The sequence below is a fragment of the Melospiza melodia genome, unplaced genomic scaffold, assembly GCF_035770615.1.
Source record: "Melospiza melodia melodia isolate bMelMel2 unplaced genomic scaffold, bMelMel2.pri scaffold_194, whole genome shotgun sequence".
Taxonomy (NCBI): domain Eukaryota; kingdom Metazoa; phylum Chordata; class Aves; order Passeriformes; family Passerellidae; genus Melospiza; species Melospiza melodia.
In genome coordinates this window covers 6077-27915 of record NW_026948534.1, presented here as the reverse complement: position 1 = coordinate 27915, position 21839 = coordinate 6077, and the positions used below count along the sequence as shown (strand labels likewise).

The 21839-nt window shown below is 61.6% G+C and overlaps 1 protein-coding gene across 1 annotated transcript in view; it reads right to left on the bottom strand.

Annotated features, from left to right (window-relative positions):
• Positions 1-21073, bottom strand: part of LOC134433533 (A.superbus venom factor 1-like) — a 68988-nt gene extending 47915 nt beyond the window's left edge. The window contains exons 1-13 of the mRNA XM_063182361.1: positions 20887-21073; positions 17732-17891; positions 15755-15825; positions 15546-15640; positions 15371-15453; positions 15188-15278; positions 13474-13576; positions 11400-11520; positions 9530-9645; positions 6673-6819; positions 3553-3765; positions 1650-1844; positions 817-975 (exon numbers count right to left, since the gene is read on the bottom strand). Of these exons, the coding sequence (XP_063038431.1) occupies positions 817-975; positions 1650-1844; positions 3553-3765; positions 6673-6819; positions 9530-9645; positions 11400-11520; positions 13474-13576; positions 15188-15278; positions 15371-15453; positions 15546-15640; positions 15755-15825; positions 17732-17891; positions 20887-21072 (1740 nt within the window). The 5' untranslated portion in view covers position 21073. The remainder of the gene's footprint in view (positions 1-816; positions 976-1649; positions 1845-3552; positions 3766-6672; positions 6820-9529; positions 9646-11399; positions 11521-13473; positions 13577-15187; positions 15279-15370; positions 15454-15545; positions 15641-15754; positions 15826-17731; positions 17892-20886) is intronic.
• Between the last annotated feature and the right edge of the window lie 766 nt (positions 21074-21839).

The window sequence follows — 21839 nt, the reverse complement described above, 5'->3', positions numbered from 1 at the left end:
CAAGGAAACCACGGTGGCCACCACCAGGGGACAATGGGGACAACCATGGTGGCCACCACCAGGGGATCATGGAGACATGGACAACCACGATGGCCACCACCACCAGGGCACATCAGGGACAACCGTGATGGCCACCACCAGGAGATGATGGGGATGGGGACAACCATGGTGTCCACCACCAGGAGACATCAGGGACAGCAAGAACAACCATGATGGCCACCACCACCAGAGGACATCAGGGACAACCGTGATGGCCACCACCAGGGGACAGCAGGCCCAAGGAAACCACGGTGGCCACCACCAGGGGATCATGGAGACATGGACAACCATGATGGCCACCACCACCAGGGGACGATGGAGACAGTGACAGCCATGGTGGCCACCACGTGGGGACATCAAGGACAGCCACGGTGGCCACCACATGGGGACATGGAGGCCAGGGCCACCCACCTTGCTCTGGCTGATCTTGTTCTTGTTGAGCACGTAGACGCCCTTGTCCACGGCCACCACCAGGGACAGTGGGGACAGGGACAACCATGGTGGCCACCACCAGGGGATCATGGAGACATGGACAACCATGATGGCCACCACCAGGGGATCATGGAGACATGGACAACCATGGTGGCCACCACCAGGGGACATCAGGAACAACCATGATGGCCACCACCAGGGGACATCAAGGACAACCATGGTGGCCACCACCATAAGGGGACATCAGGGACAACCATGATGGCCACCACCACCAGGGGATGATGGAGACAAGGACAACCACGGTGGCCACCACCCCTTGGGGACATGGAGGCCAGGGCCACCCACCTTGCTCTGGGTGATCTTGTTCTTGTTGAGCACATAGACGCCCTTGTCCACGGCCACCAGCCCCACGTGGGCCTTGTGGTCGCCCTCGATGCGCAGCTCGATCCGCGCCCCCGGCTCCTGGACTCGGTTGTCACCTTCTGAGGCCGCCTTCACCACCAGCTGCCGTGGACACGGCACGTGACGTCCCCAAGGTGTCCCCAAAGGACGCTTCTGTCCCACCCCCACCACGGGAGACACCAAGTTTGGAGCTCCAGGAGAAGTTGGTGGCCGTGGGCTTCGTGGCCGGGTCACCAGGGCCACCAGGGTCACCCAGGAGATGTCCAAGCTCCTCATGGAGCGTCCAAAACCGCACAAGTGACACCAAATCCCCACCAGGGACCACTCGGGTCCCTCAGGAACCTCCCAAACCCCTCAAGGACCTCCCAAACCCCTCAGGAACCTTCCAAACTCCTCAGGGACCTCCCGGACCCATCAAGGACCTCTCGGTTCCCTCAAGGACCTTCCAAACTCCTCAAGAACCTCCCAAAACCCTCAAGGACCTCTCAGTTCCCTCAAGAACCTTCCAAATTCCTCAAGGACCTCCCAAACCACTCAAGAACCTTCCAAACTCCTCAGGGACCTCCCGGACCCATCAAGGACCTCTCGGTTCCCTCAGGAACCTTCCAAACCCCTCAAGAACCTCCCAAACCCCTCAAGAACCTCCCAAACCCCTCAGGAACCTCCCAAACCTCTCAAGGACATCAAGGACCGCTCCAACCACCACCAAAACCCATCCAACATCTCCAAACCACCCCCCGGTTTGACCACCCCGGGGCCACCAGGAGGTGACTCACGGAGCCCATGCAGGTGTCCTTGACGTCCACCCAGACGGAGTCGGCCACGATCTCGCCGGGCAGGACGGAGTAGAAGGCCACCACGCGGAAGGACGGGATGAGCTCGGGCGTCACCGGCAGGGTCATGGTCACCAAGCTCTGGCCGGGCTCGTGCCGCTGCCGGCCGGCGCGCAGGATGCGGCCCTTGGTCATGATCTGCCGGGAGCCAAAGCCTGGTGAGCACCTGGATGTCCACCGGCGTCCTCTCAAGGACCTCCCAAAACCCTCAAGGATCTCTCAAGGACCTCCCAAACTCCTCAAGGACCTCCCAAACCCCTCAAGAACCTCCCAAACTCCTCAAGGACCTCCCAAAACCCTCAAGGACCTCTCGGTTCCCTCAAGGACCTCCCAAACTCCTCAAGAACCTTCCAAACTCCTCAAGGACCTCCCAAAACCCTCAAGGATCTCTCGGTTCCCTCAAGAACCTCCCAAACCCCTCAAGGAGGTCCCAAACCCCTCAAGGACCTTCCAAACTCCTCAGGGACCTCCCAAACCCCTCAGGAACCTTCCGAACTCCTCAGGGACCTCCCGGACCCACCAAGGACCTCTCAGTTCCCTCAAGAACCTTCCAAATCCTTCAAGGACCTCCCAAAACCCTCAAGGATCTCTCAGTTCCCTCAAGAACCTTCCAAACTCCTCAAGGACCTCCCAAACTCCTTAAGGACCTCTCAAGGACCTCAAAGACCTCTCAGTTTCCTCAAGAACCTTCCAAACCCCTCAAAAACCTCTCAGTCCTCTCAAGGACCTCCCAGGTCCCTCAAGGACCTTCCAGGTCCCTCAAGAACCTCCCAGATCCCTCAAGGACCTCTCAGCTCCTTCAAGAACCTTCCGAACACCTCCAAGGCCTCCAGGACCCCTCAAGGGCCACCTCAAGGACGTCAAGGCCACCCAAGCCCCTCAAGAACTTCCCAAAACCCTCAAGAACCTTCCAGACCCCTCAAGGACCTCCCAAACACCTCAAGGACCTCCCGAACCCCTCAAGGATCTCTCAGTTCACTCAAGAACCTCCCAGACCCCTCAAGAACCTCTCAGTCCTCTCAAGGACCTCCCAGGTCCCTCAAGGGCCACCCAAGCTCCTCAAGAACCTCCCAGGTCCCTCAAGAACTTCCCAAACCCCTCAAGGATCTCCCAGGTCACCCCAAGCTCATTCAAATGTCCTCCAGGTCGCTCAAGGCCACCCAAGTCCCTCAAGGACCTCTCTGATCCCTCAAAGATCTCCCAAACCCCTCAAGGACCTCCCAGATCCCTCAAGAACCTCCCAGACCCCTCAAGGACCTCTCAGTTCCTTCAGGAACCTTCCAAACCCCTCAAGGAGGTCCCAAACCCCTCAAGGACCTCCCAGATCCCTCAAGAACCTCCCAGACCCCTCAAGGACCTCTCAGTTCCTTCAGGAACCTTCCAAACGCCTCAAAGAGGTCCCAAACCCCTCAAGGACCTCCCAGATCCCTCAAGAACCTCCCAGAACCCTCAAGGACATCTCAGTTCCTTCAGCAACCTTCCAAACCCCTCAAGGAGGTCCCAAACCCCTCAAGGACATCTCAAACCCCTCAAGAACCTCCCAGACCCCTCAAGGACCTCCCAGGTCCATCAAGGGCCACCCAAGCTCCTCAAGTACCTCCCAGGTCCCTCAAGAACTTCCCAAACCTCTCAAGGACCTCCCAGGTCCATCAAGGGCCACCCAAGCTCCTCAAGAACCTCCCAGATCCCTCAAGAACCTCCCAGACCCCTCAAGGATCTCTCAGTTCCTTCAGGAACCTTCCAAACCCCTCAAGGAGGTCCCAAACCCCTCAAGAACCTCCCAGGTCCCTCAAGGACCTCCAGGTGCTCAAGGTGGAGGCACCACCGAGGAACCACGGGTACCCACCAGGTAGGTGAAGAACGGGACGGAGTTGCGGACGTTGTTGTTGCTGGTCTTGAGGTGGAAGTTGACGGGCAGGTTGTCCCCGGGCTGGAGCTCGGTGGTGGCCACGGCCAGGTGCAGGAAGTTGCCCGAGCCGGCCTGGCTGCGATAGGCCTGGGCCGTCATCTGCCGCGAGGCCTGGCGCGCCGCGGGCAGCCCCGGCTGCGCCGTCCGCACCTGGCACGGGCACACGGTGGCACTCGGTCAGGACAGGGGACACGGTGGCACTCGGTCAGCACAGGGACACGGTGGCACTCGGTCAGGACAGGGGACACGGTGGCACTCGGTCAGGACAGGGGACACGGTGGCACTCGGTCACGGGCAGGGGACACGGTGGCACTCGGTCACGGGCAGGGACACGGTGGCACTCGGTCAGCACATGAGACACGGTGGCACTCGGTCACGGGCAGGGACACGGTGGCACTCGGTCAGCACAGGGACACGGTGGCACTCGGTCACAGGCAGGGACACGGTGGCACTCGGTCAGTGGGCAGGGACATGGTGGCACTCGGTCAGCGGGCAGGGACACGGTGGCACTCGGTCAGCACAGGGACACGGTGGCACTCGGTGAGGACAGGGACATGGTGGCACTCGGTCAGCGGGCAGGGACACGGTGGCACTCGGTCAGCACAGGGACATGGTGGCACTCGGTCAGCGGGCAGGGACACGGTGGCACTCGGTCAGCACAGGGACACGGTGGCACTCGGTCAGCACAGAGGGACACGGTGGCACTCGGTCACGGGCAGGGACATGGTGGCACTCGGTCAGCACAGGGACACGGTGGCACTCGGTCACGGGCAGGGACACGGTGGCACTCGGTCAGCATGGGGACACGGTGGCACTCGGTCAGTGGGAGGGACACGGTGGCACTCGGTCACGGGCAGGGACACGGTGGCACTCGGTCACAGGCAGGGACACGGTGGCACTCGGTCAGCACAGGGACACGGTGGCACTCGGTCAGCACAGGGGACACGGTGGCACTCGGTCAGCAGGGAGGGACACAGTGGCACTCGGTCACGGGCAGGGACACGGTGGCACTCGGTCAGCAGGGAGGGACACGGTGGCACTCGGTCAGCACAGGGACACGGTGGCACTCGGTCACGGGCAGGGACACGGTGGCACTCGGTCAGCACAGGGACACGGTGGCACTCGGTCAGCACAGGGACATGGTGGCACTCGGTCAGCATGCAGGGACACGGTGGCACTCGGTCAGTGGGAGGGACACGGTGGCACTCGGTCAGCATGGGGACACGGTGGCACTCGGTCAGTGGGAGGGACACGGTGGCACTCGGTCACAGGCAGGGACACGGTGGCACTCGGTCAGCATGCAGGGACATGGTGGCACTCGGTCACAGGCAGGGACACGGTGGCACTCGGTCAGCATGCAGGGACACGGTGGCACTCGGTCAGCACAGGGGACACGGTGGCACTCGGTCAGGACAGGGGACACGGTGGCACTTGGTCAGCACAGGGGACACGGTGGCACTCGGTCACAGGCAGGGACACGGTGCCACTCGGTCAGCACAGGGACACGGTGGCACTCGGTCACGGGCAGGGACACGGTGGCACTCGGTCAGCACAGGGGACACGGTGGCACTCGGTCAGCGGGCAGGGACACGGTGGCACTCGGTCACGGACAGGGACACGGTGGCACTCGGTCAGCAGGGAGGGACACGGTGGCACTCGGTCACGGACAGGGACACGGTGGCACTCGGTCACGGGGAGGGACACGGTGGCACTCGGTCAGCAGGGAGGGACATGGTGGCACTCGGTCAGCATGGAGGGCTTGGCCACCAGAGAGGTTGCATAAAGGTCTTGGCCACCATAGGGGTTCCACAGAGGAACCATCATGGAGGGCTTGGCCACCAGAGGGGCTCCATAGAGGCCTTGGCCACCATAGAGGTCCCATAGAAGTCTTGGCCACCATAAAGTTCTTGGCCACCATGAAGGTCTGGGCCATCATGAAGGTCTTGGCCATCATGGAGGACTTGGCCACCATAGGGGTTCCATAGAGGTCCTCTTGGCCACCATAGAGGGCTTGGCCATCATGGAGGACTTGGCTACCGTAGAGGTTCCATAGACCTTGGTCCGTAGAGGTTCCATAGACCTTGGTCTTGGCCACCACAAAGGTCTTGGCCACCATAGAGTTCTTGGCCATCATGGGGGGCTTGGCCACCATAGGCGTTCCATAGAGGGCTTGGCCACCACAGAGGTTCCATAGAGGTCTTGGCCATCATGGTGGCACTTGGTCACCATACAGGGCTTGGCCATCATGGAAGTCTTGGCCATCATGGTGGTCTTGGCTATCATGGAGGGCTTGGCCACCACAGAGGTTCCATAGAAGAACCATCATGGAGGGCTTGGCCACCATTGAGGTTCCATAGAGGTCATGGCCACCATAAAGGTCTTGGCCACCATAGAGGCCTTGGCTATCATGGAGGGCTTGGCCACCATGGGTGTTCCATAGAGAAACCATCATGGAGGACTTGGCCACCATGAAGATCTTGGCCACCATGGAGGTCTCAGCCACTGCGGTGGTCTTGGCTATCATGGAGGGCTTGGCCACCATAGGGGTTCCAGAGAGGTCTTGGCCACCGTAGAGACCTTGGCCACCATAGAGATCTTGGCCATCATGGAGAGCTTGGCCACCATAAAGGTTCCATATAGGTCTTGGCCAGCATGGAGGGCTTGGTCACCATAGAGGGCTTGGCCACCACAAAGGCCTTGGCCACCATAAAGGTTCCATAGAGGGCTTGGCCACCACAAAGGTCTTGGCCACCATAAAGGTTCCATAGAGGTCTTGGCCACCACAAAGGTCTTGACCATCATGGAGGGCTTGGCCACTATGGAAGTCTTGGCCACATAAAGGTCTTGGCCATCATGGAGGGCTTGGCCACCATAGAGGGTCCACAGAGGCCTTGGCCACCATGGTGGTCTTGACCACCACAAAGTTCTCGGCCATCGTGGCGGTCTTGACCTCAGCCACCTCAACCTTGGTCACTCCGGCCACCTCACCCACCCCAACCCTCGGTCACCTCCCCATCAGTGCCACCCCGGCGAGGTGACAGCGGTGTCCCCACTCACGGTGATGGGGACGCTGTCCTTGGTGGCCGGCATGTTGAGGACCAGCCTGGCCGTGCCATCGCCCCGGGTGGACACCTGGCCCTGGAAGCCATCGGCCTGCACGGTGACACGCGGCGCCGGGGACCCATCGGGGTTGGTGACATAAACCTGGGGGGACATCAGGTGACATAAACCTGGAGGGGACACCAGGGATGGTGACATAAACCTGGAGGGGACAGTGGGGGTGACATAAACCTGGGGGGACATCAGGTGACATAAACCTGGAGGTGACATTGACACAAACCTGGAGGGGATACCAGGGATGGTGACATAAACCTGGAGGTGACATTGACACAAACCTGGAGGGGACACTGAGAGTGACATAAACCTGGAGGTGGCATTGACACAAACCTGGAGGGGACACTGAGGGTGACATAAACCTGGAGGTGGCATTGACACAAACCTGGAGGGGACACTGAGGGTGACATAAACCTGGAGGTGGTATTGACACAAACCTGGAGGGGACACTGAAGGTGACATAAACCTGGAGGGGACATTGACACAAACCTGGAGGGGACACTGAGAGTGACATAAACCTGGAGGTGACATTGACATAAACCTGGAGGTGACATTGACACAAATCTGGAGGGGACACTGAGGGTGACATAAACCTGGAGGGGACACTGAGGGTGACATAAACCTGGAGGGGACATTGACACAAACCTGGAGGGGACACTGAGAGTGACATAAACCTGGAGGTGACATTGACATAAACCTGGAGGTGACATTGACACAAATCTGGAGGGGACACTGAGGGTGACATAAACCTGGAGGGGACACTGAGGGTGACATAAACCTGGAGGGGACATTGACACAAATCTGGAGGGGACACTGAGGGTGACATAAACCTGGAGGGGACACTGAGGGTGACGTAAACCTAAAGGGGACCCCAGGTGTTGGTGACATAAACCTGGAGGTGACAGAGGACACCGGGAATGGTGTCATAAACCTGGAGGGACAGGGGACACCAGGGGTGGTGACATAAACCTGGAGGGGACACTGAGGGTGACATAAACCTGGAGGGGACACCGGAGGTTGGGGACATAAATCTGGAGGGGACAGAGGACACCAGGGGTGGGGACATAAACCTGAGGGGACACAGGGGTGGTGACATAAACCTGGGGGGGACAGGGGACATCAGGGGTGGTGACATAAAACTGGTGGTGACATTGACCATTGGTGGTGACATTGACATTGACATAAACCTGGAGGGGACACCAGGGGTGGTGACAGAAACCTGGAAGGGACACCAGGGATTGGTGACATAAACCTGGAGGGGACTCCAGGAAGGGGTGGTGGCACCAGGAGGGGACACTGGGAAGAGGTGGTGGCACTGGGAAGCGACACTGAGAAGGGGTGGTGGCACCGGGAAGGGACACTGGGAAGAGGTGGTGGCACCAGGAAGGGGACACTGATATTGGGAAGGGGTGGTGACATAGGGAAGGGACACTGAGAAGGGGTGGTGACACTGGGAATAGGTGGTGGCACTGTTTAGGGACACTGGGAAGGGGTGGTGGCACTGGTAAGGGACACTGGAAATGGGTGGTGGCACCGGGAAAGGGTGGTGGCACTGGGAAGGGACATTGGGAAGGGGTGGTGGCACTGGGAGGGGACACTGGGAATGGGGTGGTGGCACCAGAAAGGGGTGGTGGCACTGGAGACAATGACACTGGGAAGGGGTGGTGGCACTGAGAGGGGACACTGGGAATGGGTGGTGGCACTGGGAAGGGGTGGTGGCACTGGGGACAATGACACTGGAAAGGGGTGGTGACACCAGTAAGGGGTAGTGGCACTGGGAAGGGACACTGGGAATGGGTGGTGGCACTGGGAGGGGACACTGATACTAGGAAGGGGTGGTGGCACTGGGAGGGGACACCGGGAGTGGGTGGTGGCACTGGGAAGGGACACGGAGAAGGGGTGGTGACACTGGGAATAGGTGGTGGCACTGTTTAGGGACACTGGGGAGGGGTGGTGGCACTGGTAAGGGACACTGGAAATGGGTGGTGGCACCGGGAAAGGGTGGTGGCACTGGGAAGGGACATTGGGAAGGGGTGGTGGCACCAGGAAGGGATGGTGACACCAGGAAGGGGTGGTGGCACTGCAAAGGGACACCGGCACCAGGAAGGGACACTGGGAAGGGGTGGTGGCACCAGGAAGGGGTGGTGGCACCAGGAAGGGGTGGTGGCACTGGGAGGGGACACTGATACTGGGAAGGGGTGGTGGCACCAGGAAGGGACAGTGGCACTGCAAAGGGACACCGGCACCAGGAAGGGGTGGTGGCACCAGGAAGGGATGGTGGCACCAGGAAGGGATGGTGGCACCAGGAAGGGGTGGTGGCACTGGGAGGGGACACTGATACTGGGAAGGGGTGGTGGCACCAGGAAGGGATGGTGGCACCAGGAAGGGGTGGTGGCACCAGGAAGGGGTGGTGGCACTGCAAAGGGACACCGGCACCAGGAAGGGGTGGTGGCACCAGGAAGGGATGGTGGCACCAGGAAGGGGTGGTGGCACCAGGAAGGGGTGGTGGCACTGCAAAGGGACACCGGCACCAGGAAGGGGTGGTGGCACCAGGAAGGGGTGGTGGCACCAGGAAGGGGTGGTGGCACTGCAAAGGGACACCGGCACCAGGCAGTGCCACCCCAGTGACACAGCGGGGACAGCCCACGGTCCCCAGCCCCTCTCAGGTGACACAGGGACACCACCCAGGGTCCGACTCCTCCTCCAGCCCCAGCTGTGCCCTGTCCCCACCCCAGGACACCCCCTGGGTCCCCGTGCCACCAGCCCGGGCCACCGCTGCTGTCCCCAAGGTGTCACCAACCGTGAGGTCGAAGGGCATCCCCGGCTTGAAGTACTTGGGCGTGCGGGTGAAGTGGATGCTGTAGGGGGACGTGACGATCCTGATGTCACCGAGCTGGGCCTCCACCATGTCACTGCCTGTGGGGACACCGCGGTGGCCGTGTCACCTCCCTGTCCCAGGTGTCCCCCCCATCCCCATTGTCCCCCTGCCACCCTCCATGTCACTGCCTGTGGGGACACCGCGGTGGCCGTGTCACCTCCCTGTCCCAGGTGTCCCCCCATCCCCATTGTCCCCCTGCCACCCTCCATGTCACTGCCTGTGGGGACACCGCGGTGGCCGTGTCACCTTCCTGTCCCCTCTATGTCCCCCTGCCACCACCCTGGATGTCCACCATGTCACTGCCTGTGGGGACACCATGGTGGCAGTGTCACCTGGGTCCCTGTCCCCATCCTTGTCCCTTCTATGTCCCCATGCCACCCTCCATGTCACTGCCTGTGGGGACACCACGGTGGCCGTGTCACCTGTCCCTGTCCCCACCTCAGGTGTCCCCCCATCCTCATTGTCCCCCTGCCACCCTCCATGTCACTGCCTGTGGGGACACTGCGGTGGCCGTGTCACCTGAGGTTCCTGTCCCCTCTATGTCCCCCTGCCACCACCCTGGATGTCCACCATGTCACTGCCTGTGGGGACACCATGGTGGCCGTGTCACCTGGGTCCCTGTCCCCATCCTTGTCCCTTCTATGTCCCCATGCCACCCTCCATGTCACTGCCTGTGGGGACACCACGGTGGCCGTGTCACCTGTCCCTGTCCCCACCTCAGGTGTCCCCCCATCCTCATTGTCCCCCTGCCACCCACCATGTCACTGCCTGTGGGGACACCACGGTGGCCGTGTCACCTGAGGTCCCTGTCCCAGGTGTCCCTCCCATCCTCACTGTCCCTGTGCCACCCTCCATGTCACTGCCTGTGGGGACACTGTGGTGGCCGTGTCACCTGTCCCTGTCCCAGGTGTCCCCCCATCCTCATTGTCCCCATGCCACCCTCCATGTCACTGCCTGTGGGGACACCGCGGTGGCCGTGTCCCCTGGGTCCCTGTCCCCATCTCAGGTGTCCCCCCATCCTCGCTGTCCCTGTCCCCTCACTGTCCCCCCATGTCCTCCCGTGTCCCCTTGCTCTCCATGTCCCCTGTGTCCTCCCACTGTCGCTGTCCCCCATGTCCCTCCATGTCCCCCTGATGTCCCTGTCCCCCCATGTTCCCAATGTCCCCACATGTCCCCCCATGTCCCCAGTGTCCCCCAGTGTCCCCACACAGACCTGACTGGGTGATGACGGTGACAGTGACATAGAGCGAGTGTCCCACCATGTCCCCCCATGTCGTCCTGATGTCCCCCATGTCCCCCCATGTCGCCAGTGTCCCCACACAGACTCGGTGATGACGGTGACAGTGACATAGAGCGAGTGTCCCACCATGTCCCTCCATGTCCCCAGTGTCCCCCATGTCCCCCGTGTCCCCCTGTGTCCCCAATGTCCCCAGACAGACCTGACTCGGTGATGACAGTGACAGTGACATAGAGCGAGCGTCCCACCATGTCCCTCCATGTCCCCAGTGTCCCTCATGTCCCCCGTGTCCCCCTGTGTCCCCAATGTCCCCAGACAGACCTGACTCGGTGATGACAGTGACAGTGACATAGAGCGAGTGTCCCACCATGTCCCCCATGTCCCCAACGTCCCCAGTGTCCCCCATGTCCCCCATGTCCCCAATGTCCCCAGACAGACCTGACTCGGTGATGACGGTGACAGTGACATAGAGCGAGTGTCCCACCATGTCCCCCATGTCCCCAACGTCCCCAGTGTCCCCCATGTCCCCCATGTCCCCAATGTCCCCAGACAGACCTGACTCGGTGATGACGGTGACAGTGACATAGAGCGAGTGTCCCACCAGCTCCTGGGGCTTGGGGAAGCGCTCGCGCAGGTGAGCCATGGACAGCAGGACATCGGCGTCACCGTCCTGCACCTGGGGACACATTGGGGACACATTGGGGACAGGGACAAGGTTAGGGACACATTGGGGACAGCAGGACATCGGCGTCACCGTCCTGCACCTGGGGACACATTGGGGACACATTGGGGACATTGGGGACATTGGGGACAGCAGGACATCGGCGTCACCGTCCTGCACCTGCGGACACATTGGGGACATTGGGGACACGTTGGGGACAGCAGGACATCGGTGTCACCGTCCTGCACCTGGGGACACATTGGGGACATTGGGGACAGGGTTAGGGACAGCAGGACATCGGCGTCACCGTCCTGCACCTGGGGACACATTGGGGACACACTGGGGACAGGGTTGGGGACAGGGTTGGGGACAGCAGGACATCGGCGTCACCGTCCTGCACCTGGGGACACATTGGGGACATTGGGGACACGTTGGGGACAGCAGGACATCGGTGTCACCGTCCTGCACCTGGGGACACATTGGGGACAGTGGGGACACGTTGGGGACAGCAGGACATCGGCGTCACCGTCCTGCACCTGGGGACACATTGGGGACAGGGTTGGGGACAGGGTTGGGGACAGCAGGGCGTCAGCGTCACCGTCCTGCACCTGGGGACACATTGGGGACAGGGTTGGGGACAGGGTTGGGGACAGCATTGGGAACAGGGACAGTGCCAGGCACACCAGGACAGGGACAGGGACAGGGACAGTGACAGGGACAAGGACAGGGATGATGCCAGGGTTGGGGACAGTGTTGGGGACAGTGCCAGGCTCACCGGGACAGTGTTGGGGACAGGGACAATGCCAGGGTTGGGGACAGGGCTGGGGACAGGGACGGGACAGGGACAGTGACAGTGACAGTGACAGTAACAGTGACAGTGACAGCTCACTGTGACAGGGCTGGGGACAGGGACGGGACAGGGACAGTGCCAGGCTCACCGGGACAGGGACAGTGACACTGCCAGGGTTGGGGACAGTGACAGTGACAGTGACAGTGCCAGCTCACCGCGACAGGGCTGGGGACAGGGACAGGGACAGTGCCAAGGACAGTGGCAGTCCCAGGGTTGGGGACAGCACTGGGGACAGTGCCAGGGTTGGGGACAGTGACAGTGACAGCGCCAGGGTCACTGGGACAGGGTTGGGGACAGTGCCAGGGTTGGGGACAGTGACAGTGCCAGTGGCAGTGCCATCTCACCGGGACAGGGACAGGGATGGTGCCAGGGCTGGGGACAGCGTTGGGGACAATGACAGTGCCATCTCACCGGGACAGGGACAGGGATGGTGCCAGGGTTGGGGACAGTGTTGGGGACAATGACAGTGCCATCTCACCGGGACAGGGACAGGGCTGGTGCCAGGGCTGGGGACAGCGTTGGGGACAATGACAGTGCCATCTCACCGGGACAGGGATGGTGCCAGGGTTGGGGACAGTGTTGGGGACAATGACAGTGCCATCTCACCGGGACAGGGATGGTGCCAGGGTTGGGGACAGTGTTGGGGACAATGACAGTGCCATCTCACCGGGACAGGGATGGTGCCAGGGTTGGGGACAGTGACAGTGCCAGTGGCAGTGCCATCTCACTGGGACAGGGACAGGGATGGTGCCAGGGCTGGGGACAGCGTTGGGGACAATGACAGTGCCATCTCACCGGGACAGGGATGGTGCCAGGGTTGGGGACAGTGTTGGGGACAATGACAGTGCCATCTCACCGGGACAGGGACAGGGATGGTGCCAGGGTTGGGGACAGTGTTGGGGACAATGACAGTGCCATCTCACCGGGACAGGGACAGGGATGGTGCCAGGGTTGGGGACAGTGTTGGGGACAATGACAGTGCCATCTCACCGGGACAGGGACAGGGATGGTGCCAGGGTTGGGGACAGTGTTGGGGACAATGACAGTGCCATCTCACCGGGACAGGGATGGTGCCAGGGTTGGGGACAGTGTTGGGGACAATGACAGTGCCATCTCACCGGGACGCGCCGCAGGGACTGGGGGATGCTCTTCCTCTCATCGTCCACCATCACCCCAAAGAGCACAAAGGCCATGCCCTCCACCTTCCTGCCGTACAGGTACCTGGGGACAGCCACCGTGTCACCGTGTCACCCTGTCACCCTGTCACTGTGTCACCCTGTCACCATGTCAATATGTCACTGTGTCACTGTGTCACCATGTCACCGTGCCACCTGTCACCCTGTCACCCTGTCACTGTGTCACCCTGTCACTGTGTCACCATGTCACTGTGTCACCATGTCACTGTGTCACTGTGTCACCATGTCACTGTGTCACTGTGTCACCATGTCACCGTGTCACTGTGTCACCCTGTCACTGTGTCACCTGCCACCGTGTCACCTGTCACCGTGCCACCCTGTCACTGTGTCACCGTGTCACCGTGTCCCCTGCACATCCCGTCCACCTTCCTGCCGTACAGGTACCTGGGGACGGCCACCGTGCCACCGTGTCACCCTGTCACCCTGTCACTGTGTCACCCTGTCACTGTGTCAATATGTCACTGTGTCACTGTGTCACCGTGTCACTGTGTCACCATGTCACCGTGCCACCTGTCACCCTGTCACCCTGTCACTGTGTCACCCTGTCACTGTGTCACCATGTCACTGTGTCACCCTGTCACTGTGTCACTGTGTCACCATGTCACTGTGTCACTGTGTCACCATGTCACCGTGTCACTGTGTCACCCTGTCACTGTGTCACCTGCCACCGTGTCACCTGTCACCGTGCCACCCTGTCACTGTGTCACCGTGTCACCGTGTCCCCTGCACATCCCGTCCACCTTCCTGCCGTACAGGTACCTGGGGACGGCCACCGTGCCACCGTGTCACCCTGTCACCCTGTCACTGTGTCACCCTGTCACTGTGTCACCCTGTCACCATGTCACTGTGTCACTGTGTCACCCTGTCACCGTGTCACCCTGTCACTGTGTCACCGTGTCACCGTGTCACTGTGTCACCTGCCACCGTGTCACACTTTCACGCTGTCACTGTGTCACACTGTCAACTTCTCACCATGTCACCGTGTCACCCTGTCACCGTGTCACCATGTCACCCTGTCACCCTGTCACTGTGTCACTGTGTCACCCTGTCACTCTGTCACTGTGCCAGCCTGTCCCCATGTCCCCATGCTGCCACCCTGTCTCTGCCATCCCATCCCTGCCACCATCAATGTCCCCATTTTCCCCATGTCCCCATCCCTGCCACCACCAATGCCACCATTGTCACCGTGCCCACATCCTGCCACCCCTGTCCCTGTCACCACCATTGTACCCATGTCCCCACCCTGTCCCTGCCGTCCCATCCCTGCCACAACCAATGTCCCCATGTCCCCACCCTGTCCCTGCCATCCCATCCCTGCCACCACCAATGTCACCCCAATGTCCCCATGTCCCCATCCTGCCACTCCTGTCCCTGCCACCACCGTCCTCATGTCCCCATGCTGCCACCACCACCATTGTCCCCGTGTCCCCATGCTGCCACCCCATGTCCCCATGCTGTCACCCCTGTCATCTGCCACCACCACCGATGTCCCCATGCCACCCCATGTCCCCTCCACCCTGTCCCCTGTGCCACCCCCAGTGCCACCACCCCAGCCCACCTGTCCCCCTGTCCCCCCACACATCTGTGGCCTCGGAGGGGACGCTTCTGTCCCCAGAAAGGGACATTTTGGTGTCACCTGGCGTGGATGGACACCTTGAAGTCCTCCTGGCTGTCGATGTAGAGGAACTTCTTCTCAGGCACCAGGGACACCTCGAAGCTGGGCAGCACTGCGGGGTGACAACACCGGTGACGTCATCGGTGACGTCATCGGTGACACGGCCACCCCGATGTCCCCAAGGCCACCCCCACTGTCACCCACCGTACTCCTTGACCTCAAATTTGGTGCTGAATTCCTGATCCGGAGAATCCTCGAATTTGGCCAAAATCGTCCACGTGCCCAAGCTGGGGAGGTGACACGGAGGTGACACAGAGGTGACAGGGAGGTGACAACCCAGGGGTGTCCCCAGGCCACCACGGGGGACGGCGCCACCCACCTGATGACCTCGGGCAGGTTGTGGGTGAAGGACAGGATCCCGTTCTTGGTCGGAGATGACACCAGGACTTGTTTGATGATGACGTTGTCGGGCGTCTGAGGGGACACGCGGGTGGCACCGTGTCACCTCTGTGTGTCACCTGTGTGTGTGTCACCTGTGTGTGTGTCACCCACCTGTGCCACCCACCCGTGTCACCCCAGGGCGCTCACCTTGACCTCCACGGTGACCGTCTTGGCCACCGGCTGCATGAGGTGGTTCACGGTGAAGAGGCGGCAGAGCACTGCAGGGGACACGGGGGACAGTGAGGGGACACTTGGGGACAAGGTGAGGGGACAACGTGAGGGGACACTTGGGGACAAGGTGAGGGGACAACGTGAGGGGACACAGGGGACAAGGTGAGGGGACACTTGGGGACAAAGGGGACAAGGTGAGGGGACACTTGGGGACAAGGTGAGGAGGGACAAGGGACTGAGGGGGGGACAGGGGACAATGTGAGGGGACACTTGGGGACAAGGTGAGGGGACAATGTGAGGGGACACTGGGGACAAGGTGAGGGGACAAGGACGGGGTGGGGACACAAGGGACAGGGTGAGAGGACACAGGGGACAAGGTGAGGGGACAATGTGAGGGGACACTTGGGGACAAGGTGAGGAGGGACAAGGGACTGAGGGGGGCACAGGGGACAATGTGAGGGGACACTTGGGGACAACGTGAGGGGACAAGGACGGGGTGGGGACACAAGGGACAGGGTGAGAGGACACAGGGGACAAGGTGAGGGGACAAGGTGACAGGACAGTTGGGGACAGGCCAGCCCTGGGAGGGGACACAGGGGACGGAGAGGGGACAAGGTGAGAGGGGACAAGGACAGGGTGGGGACACAGAGGACACAGGGGACAAGGTGAGGGGACACAGGGGGACACTTGGGGACAGCCAGCACTGGGAGAGGACACAGGGGACACGGGGGACAAGGCGAGGGGACACAGGGGACAGGTGGGGACAGCCAGCACTGGGAGGAGACACAGGGGACAAGGGGGACAAGGACAGGGTGGGGACACAGGGGACAAGGTGAGGGGGCAATGTGAGGGGACACAAGGGACAAGGTGAGGGGACACAGGGGACAGCCAGCACTGGGATGGGACACAGGGAACTGAGAGTGTCCCCAGCTGTCCCCAGGGTGTCCCTGCGGTGTCCCCAGCTGTCCCCAGGGTCACTCACTGGTGCTCCCAGAGGTGTCTCCAAGCCCCCAAGATGTCCCCATCCCCTCCAATGTCCCCACAGTGTCCCCATCCCCTCCAATGTCCCCAGCTGTCCCCAGGGTGTCCCCAGCTGTCCCCAGCTGTCCCTGCAGTGTCCCCAGGTGTCCCCACTCATCCATCAGTGGCCCTGGCAGTGTCCTCAGCCCTCTGAGGTGTCCCCACACCTGTGATGTCCCCACAGTGTCCCCATCCCTTTGCTGTCCCCATCCCCTCCAATGTCCCCAGCTGTCCCTGCAGTGTCCCCAGCTGTCTTTGCAGTGTCCCCAGCTGTCCCTGTGGTGTCCCCAGCTGTCCCTGTATTGGCCCCCTCCCCTCCAATGTCCCTGCAGTGTCCCCAGGTGTCCCCAGCTGTCCCCAGGGTCACTCACTGTTGCTCCCAGAGGTGTCTCCAAGCCCCCAAGGTGTCCCCATCCCCTCAATGTCCCCACAGTGTCCCCATGCCCTCGGTGTCCCCATCCCCTCCAATGTCCCCAGCTGTCCCCAGCTGTCCCTGCAGTGTCCCCAGGTGTCCCCACTCATCCATCAGTGGCCCTGGCAGTGTCCTCAGCCCTCTGAGGTGTCCCCACACCTGTGATGTCCCCACAGTGTCCCCATCCCTTTGCTGTCCCCATCCCCTCCAATGTCCCCAGCTGTCCCTGCAGTGTCCCCAGCTGTCTTTGCAGTGTCCCCAGCTGTCCCTGTGGTGTCCCCAGCTGTCCCTGTATTGGCCCCCTCCCCTCCAATGTCCCTGCAGTGTCCCCAGGTGTCCCCAGCTGTCCCCAGGGTCACTCACTGTTGCTCCCAGAGGTGTCTCCAAGCCCCCAAGGTGTCCCCATCCCCTCAATGTCCCCACAGTGTCCCCATGCCCTCGGTGTCCCCATCCCCTCCAATGTCCCCAGCTGTCCCTGCAGTGTCCCCAGGTGTCCCCAGGTGTCCCCAGTGTCCCCTCACCGGTGCTGCCCGGCGTGTAGATGGGTTTGTCGGTCTGCACGAAGATGTGGCCGCTCTGCAGGGCCACCAGCAGCACCTTCTCCAGCGTCACCGCGGCCACCCGCGCTGTCACCGCCACAAACTGCTTCCCTGGCACCTGCGGCAGCGCCTTGGCTGGCACCTGGGGACACGGGGACATCCATGGGGACACTGGGGACAGCGGGGGGATTGGGGACATTGGGGACAGTGGGGACATTGAGGGGATTGGGGACATTGGGGACATTGGGGGGATTGGGGACAGTGGGGACATTGGGGACAGGGGACATCCATGGGGACAGGAGACATTGGGGACATTGGGGACACTGGGGACGAGGGGACAGTGGGGACATTGGGGACATTGGGGACAGCGGGGACATCTATGGGGATACTGGGGACAGCGGGGGATTGGGGACATTGGGGGGATGGAGGGACATTGGGGACATTGGGGGGATTGGGGACATTGGGGACATTGGGGACAAGGGACATCCATGGGGACAGGAGACACTGGGGACATTGGGGACACTGGGGACACTGGGGACAGTGGGGACATTGGGGACAGTGGAGACATTGAGGGGATTGGGGACATTGGGGACATTGGGGACATTGGGGCAGGGACATTGGGGACACTGGGGACAGTGGGGACATTGGGAACGTTGGGGACATTGAGGACATCTGTGGGGACACCTGAAGGTGACCATTCCCATGGACACCAGGAATGACCACTGTCCCCAGAGTGACCACTGTCCCCAGCACTGACCACTGTCCCCAGGAGTGACCACTGTCCCCAGAGTGACCGCTGTCCCCAGAGTGACCACCCCACTGTCCCCAGAGTGACCGCTGTCCCCACGCCGCTGTCCCCACCCGCTGTCCCCACCCGCTGTCCCCACGCCGCTGTCCCCACCCGCTGTCCCCACCCGCTGTCCCCACGCCGCTGTCCCCACCCGCTGTCCCCACCCGCTGTCCCCCTCCGGCCATTCCCAGCCCCGCTCAGGGTCAGTTCCTGTTTCCCGTCCCGGACAGTGACCGTGGGGACAGTGACCCGTGATGGTCACCAGGGGGAGGTGACACTGACCGGGGGGAGGTGACAGTGACCAGGGGGAGGTGGCAGTTACCAGAAGGGGATGGTGACACTGACCAGAAGGGGGAGGTGACAGTGACCAGGGGATGGTGACACCGTACCTTGATGGTGGCAGTGACCAGGGGGAGGTGACACTGACCAGGGGTGGTGGCAGTTACCACAAAGGGGTGGTGGCACTGATCAGGGTGCGGAGATGACAGTGACCAGGGGGTGGTGACAGTGACCAGGGGGTGGTGACAGTGACCAGAAGGGGAGGTGACACTGACCAGGGGTGGTGGCAGTTACCACAAAGGGGTGGTGGCACTGACCAGGGTGCGGAGATGACAGTGACCAGGGGGTGCTGACAGTGACCAGGGGGTGGTGACAGTGACCAGGGTGGGGAGGTGGCACTGACCAGAAGGGGAGGTGACACTGACCAGAGGGTGGTGACAGTGACCAGGGGGCGGTGACAGTGACCAGAATGGGGAGGTGACACTGACCAGAAGGGGGTGGTGAGAGTGACCAGAAGGGGACAGTGACCAGAAGGGGGTGGTGACACCGTACTTTGATGGTGACACTGACCAGAAGGAGGAGGTGACAGTGGCCAGGGGGTGGTGGCAGTTGCCAGAAGGGGATGGTGACACTGACCAGGGGGAGGTGGCACTGACCAGAAGAAGGTGACCCCACACCTTGATGGTGGCAGTGGCCAGGAGATGATGACATTGACCAGAAGGGGGAGGTGGCAGTGACCAGAGGGGGGTGGTGGCAGTTACCAGAAGGGGACGGTGACACTGACCAGGGTGACAAGGTGACACCATACCTTGATGGCAGCCGTGGCCAGAGGGGGTTGGTGACAGTGACAAGGGGGAGGTGACACTGCCCAGGGGGAGGTGGCACTGATTGGATGGGGATGGTGACACTGACCAGGGGGAGGTGACACTGACCAGAAGGGGGAGGTGACACTGACCAGGGGGGTGGTGACAGTGACCAGGGCGTGGTGACACTGACCAGGGGGGTGGTGGCAGTGACTGGAAGGGGGAGGTGACACCATACCTTGATGGTGTCAGTGACCAGCGGGGGAGGTGACAGTGACCAGAAGGGGGAGGTGGCAGTTACCAGAAGGGGATGGTGACACTGACCAGAGGGAGGTGACACTGACCAGGATGACAAGGTGACACCATATCTTGATGGTGACAGTGACCAGGGGGAGGTGACACTGACCAGAAGGGGGTGGTGACACTGACCAGGGGGAGGTGACAGTGACCAGAAGGGGGTGGTGACAGTGACCAGAAGAGGATGGCGACACTGACCAGAGGGTGGTGACAGTGACCAGGGGGGTGACACTGACCAGAAGGGGGAGGTGACACTGACCAGGGGGAGGTGACAGTGACCAGAGGGTGGTGGTGGCAGTTACCAGAAGAGGATGGCGACACTGACCAGAGGGTGGTGACACTGACCAGAAGGGGGTGGTGACACTGACCAGGGGGGTGGTGACAGTGACCAGGGCGTGGTGACACTGACCAGAAGGGGGTGGTGGCAGTGACTGGAAGGGGGAGGTGACACCATACCTTGATGGTGTCAGTGACCAGCGGGGGAGGTGACACTGACCAGAAGGGGGAGGTGGCAGTTACCAGAAGGGGATGGTGACACTGACCAGGGGGAGGTGACACTGACCAGAAGGGGGTGGCGGCACTGACCAGGAAGTGGTGACACTGACCAGAAGGAGGAGGTGACAGTGACCAGGGGGAGGTGGCAGTTACCAGAAGGGGAGGTGACACTGCCCAGGGTGACAAGGTGACCCGGTACCTTGATGGTGGCCGTGGCCAGAGAGGGTTGGTGACACTGACCGGGGTGGGGTGGTGACACTGACCAGAAGGGGGAGGTGACCCCGTACCTTGATGGTGGCCGTGGCCAGGGGGAGGTGACACTGACCAGAAGGGGAGGTGACCCCGTACCTTGATGGTGGCCGTGGCCAGAGGGGGTTGGTGACACTGACCAGAAGGGGAGGTGACCCCGTACCTTGATGGTGGCCGTGGCCAGGGGGAGGTGACACTGACCAGAAGGGGAGGTGACCCCGTACCTTGATGGTGGCCGTGGCCATCATGCCCTGCGCGGGGCTCAGCTCCACGTTGGTCCGGAACAGCACCTGGCGCTTCTGGGGGAAGTCGTGCACCAGCAGCAGGGCCTGGGTGGCCGCGCTCAGCCCGGGCGCCTCCAGCAGCACCAGCTCGTCTGTGTCCAGCCGCAGCACGGCCGGGGCCACCATGGTCACCCTGCGGACAGACATGGTGGGGTCACCATGGTCACCCTGGGGACAGACATGGTGGGGTCACCATGGTCACCCTGGGGACAGACACGGGATGGGGTCACCATGGTCACCCTGGGGACAGACATGGGATGGGGTCACCATGGTCACCCTGGTGATGGGAATGGTGGGGTCACCGTGGTCACCCTGGGGACAGACATGGGATGGGGTCACCATGGTCACCCTGGGGACAGACACGGGATGGGGCCACCATGGTCACCCTGGGGATGGGAATGGTGGGGCCACCATGGTCACCTTGGGGACAGATATGGGATGGGGCCACCATGGTCACCCTGGGGATGGCAATGATGGGGCCACCATGGTCACCCTGGGGACAGATATGGGATGGGGTCACCATGGTCACCCTGGGGACACCAATGACCGGGGTCACCATGGTCACCCTGGGGATGGGAATGGTGGGGTCACCATGGTCACCCTGGGGACAGATATGGGATGGGGCCACCATGGTCACCCTGGGGACAGCAATGACTGGGGTCACCATGGTCACCCTGGGGATGGCAATGGGATGGCACAAGGCTCAGAAACCCCAAAAACCCCAAAATCTGCCCCAAAACCAGCTTGGGTAACTCAGAAACCCCAAAATCTGATGCAAAAAACCCAAAATCTGTCCCTAAAACCATCTTGGGAAACTCAGAAACCCAGAAATCCCAAAATCTGCCCCCAAAAACCACAAAAATATGTCCCAGAATCACCTTGGGAACCTCAGA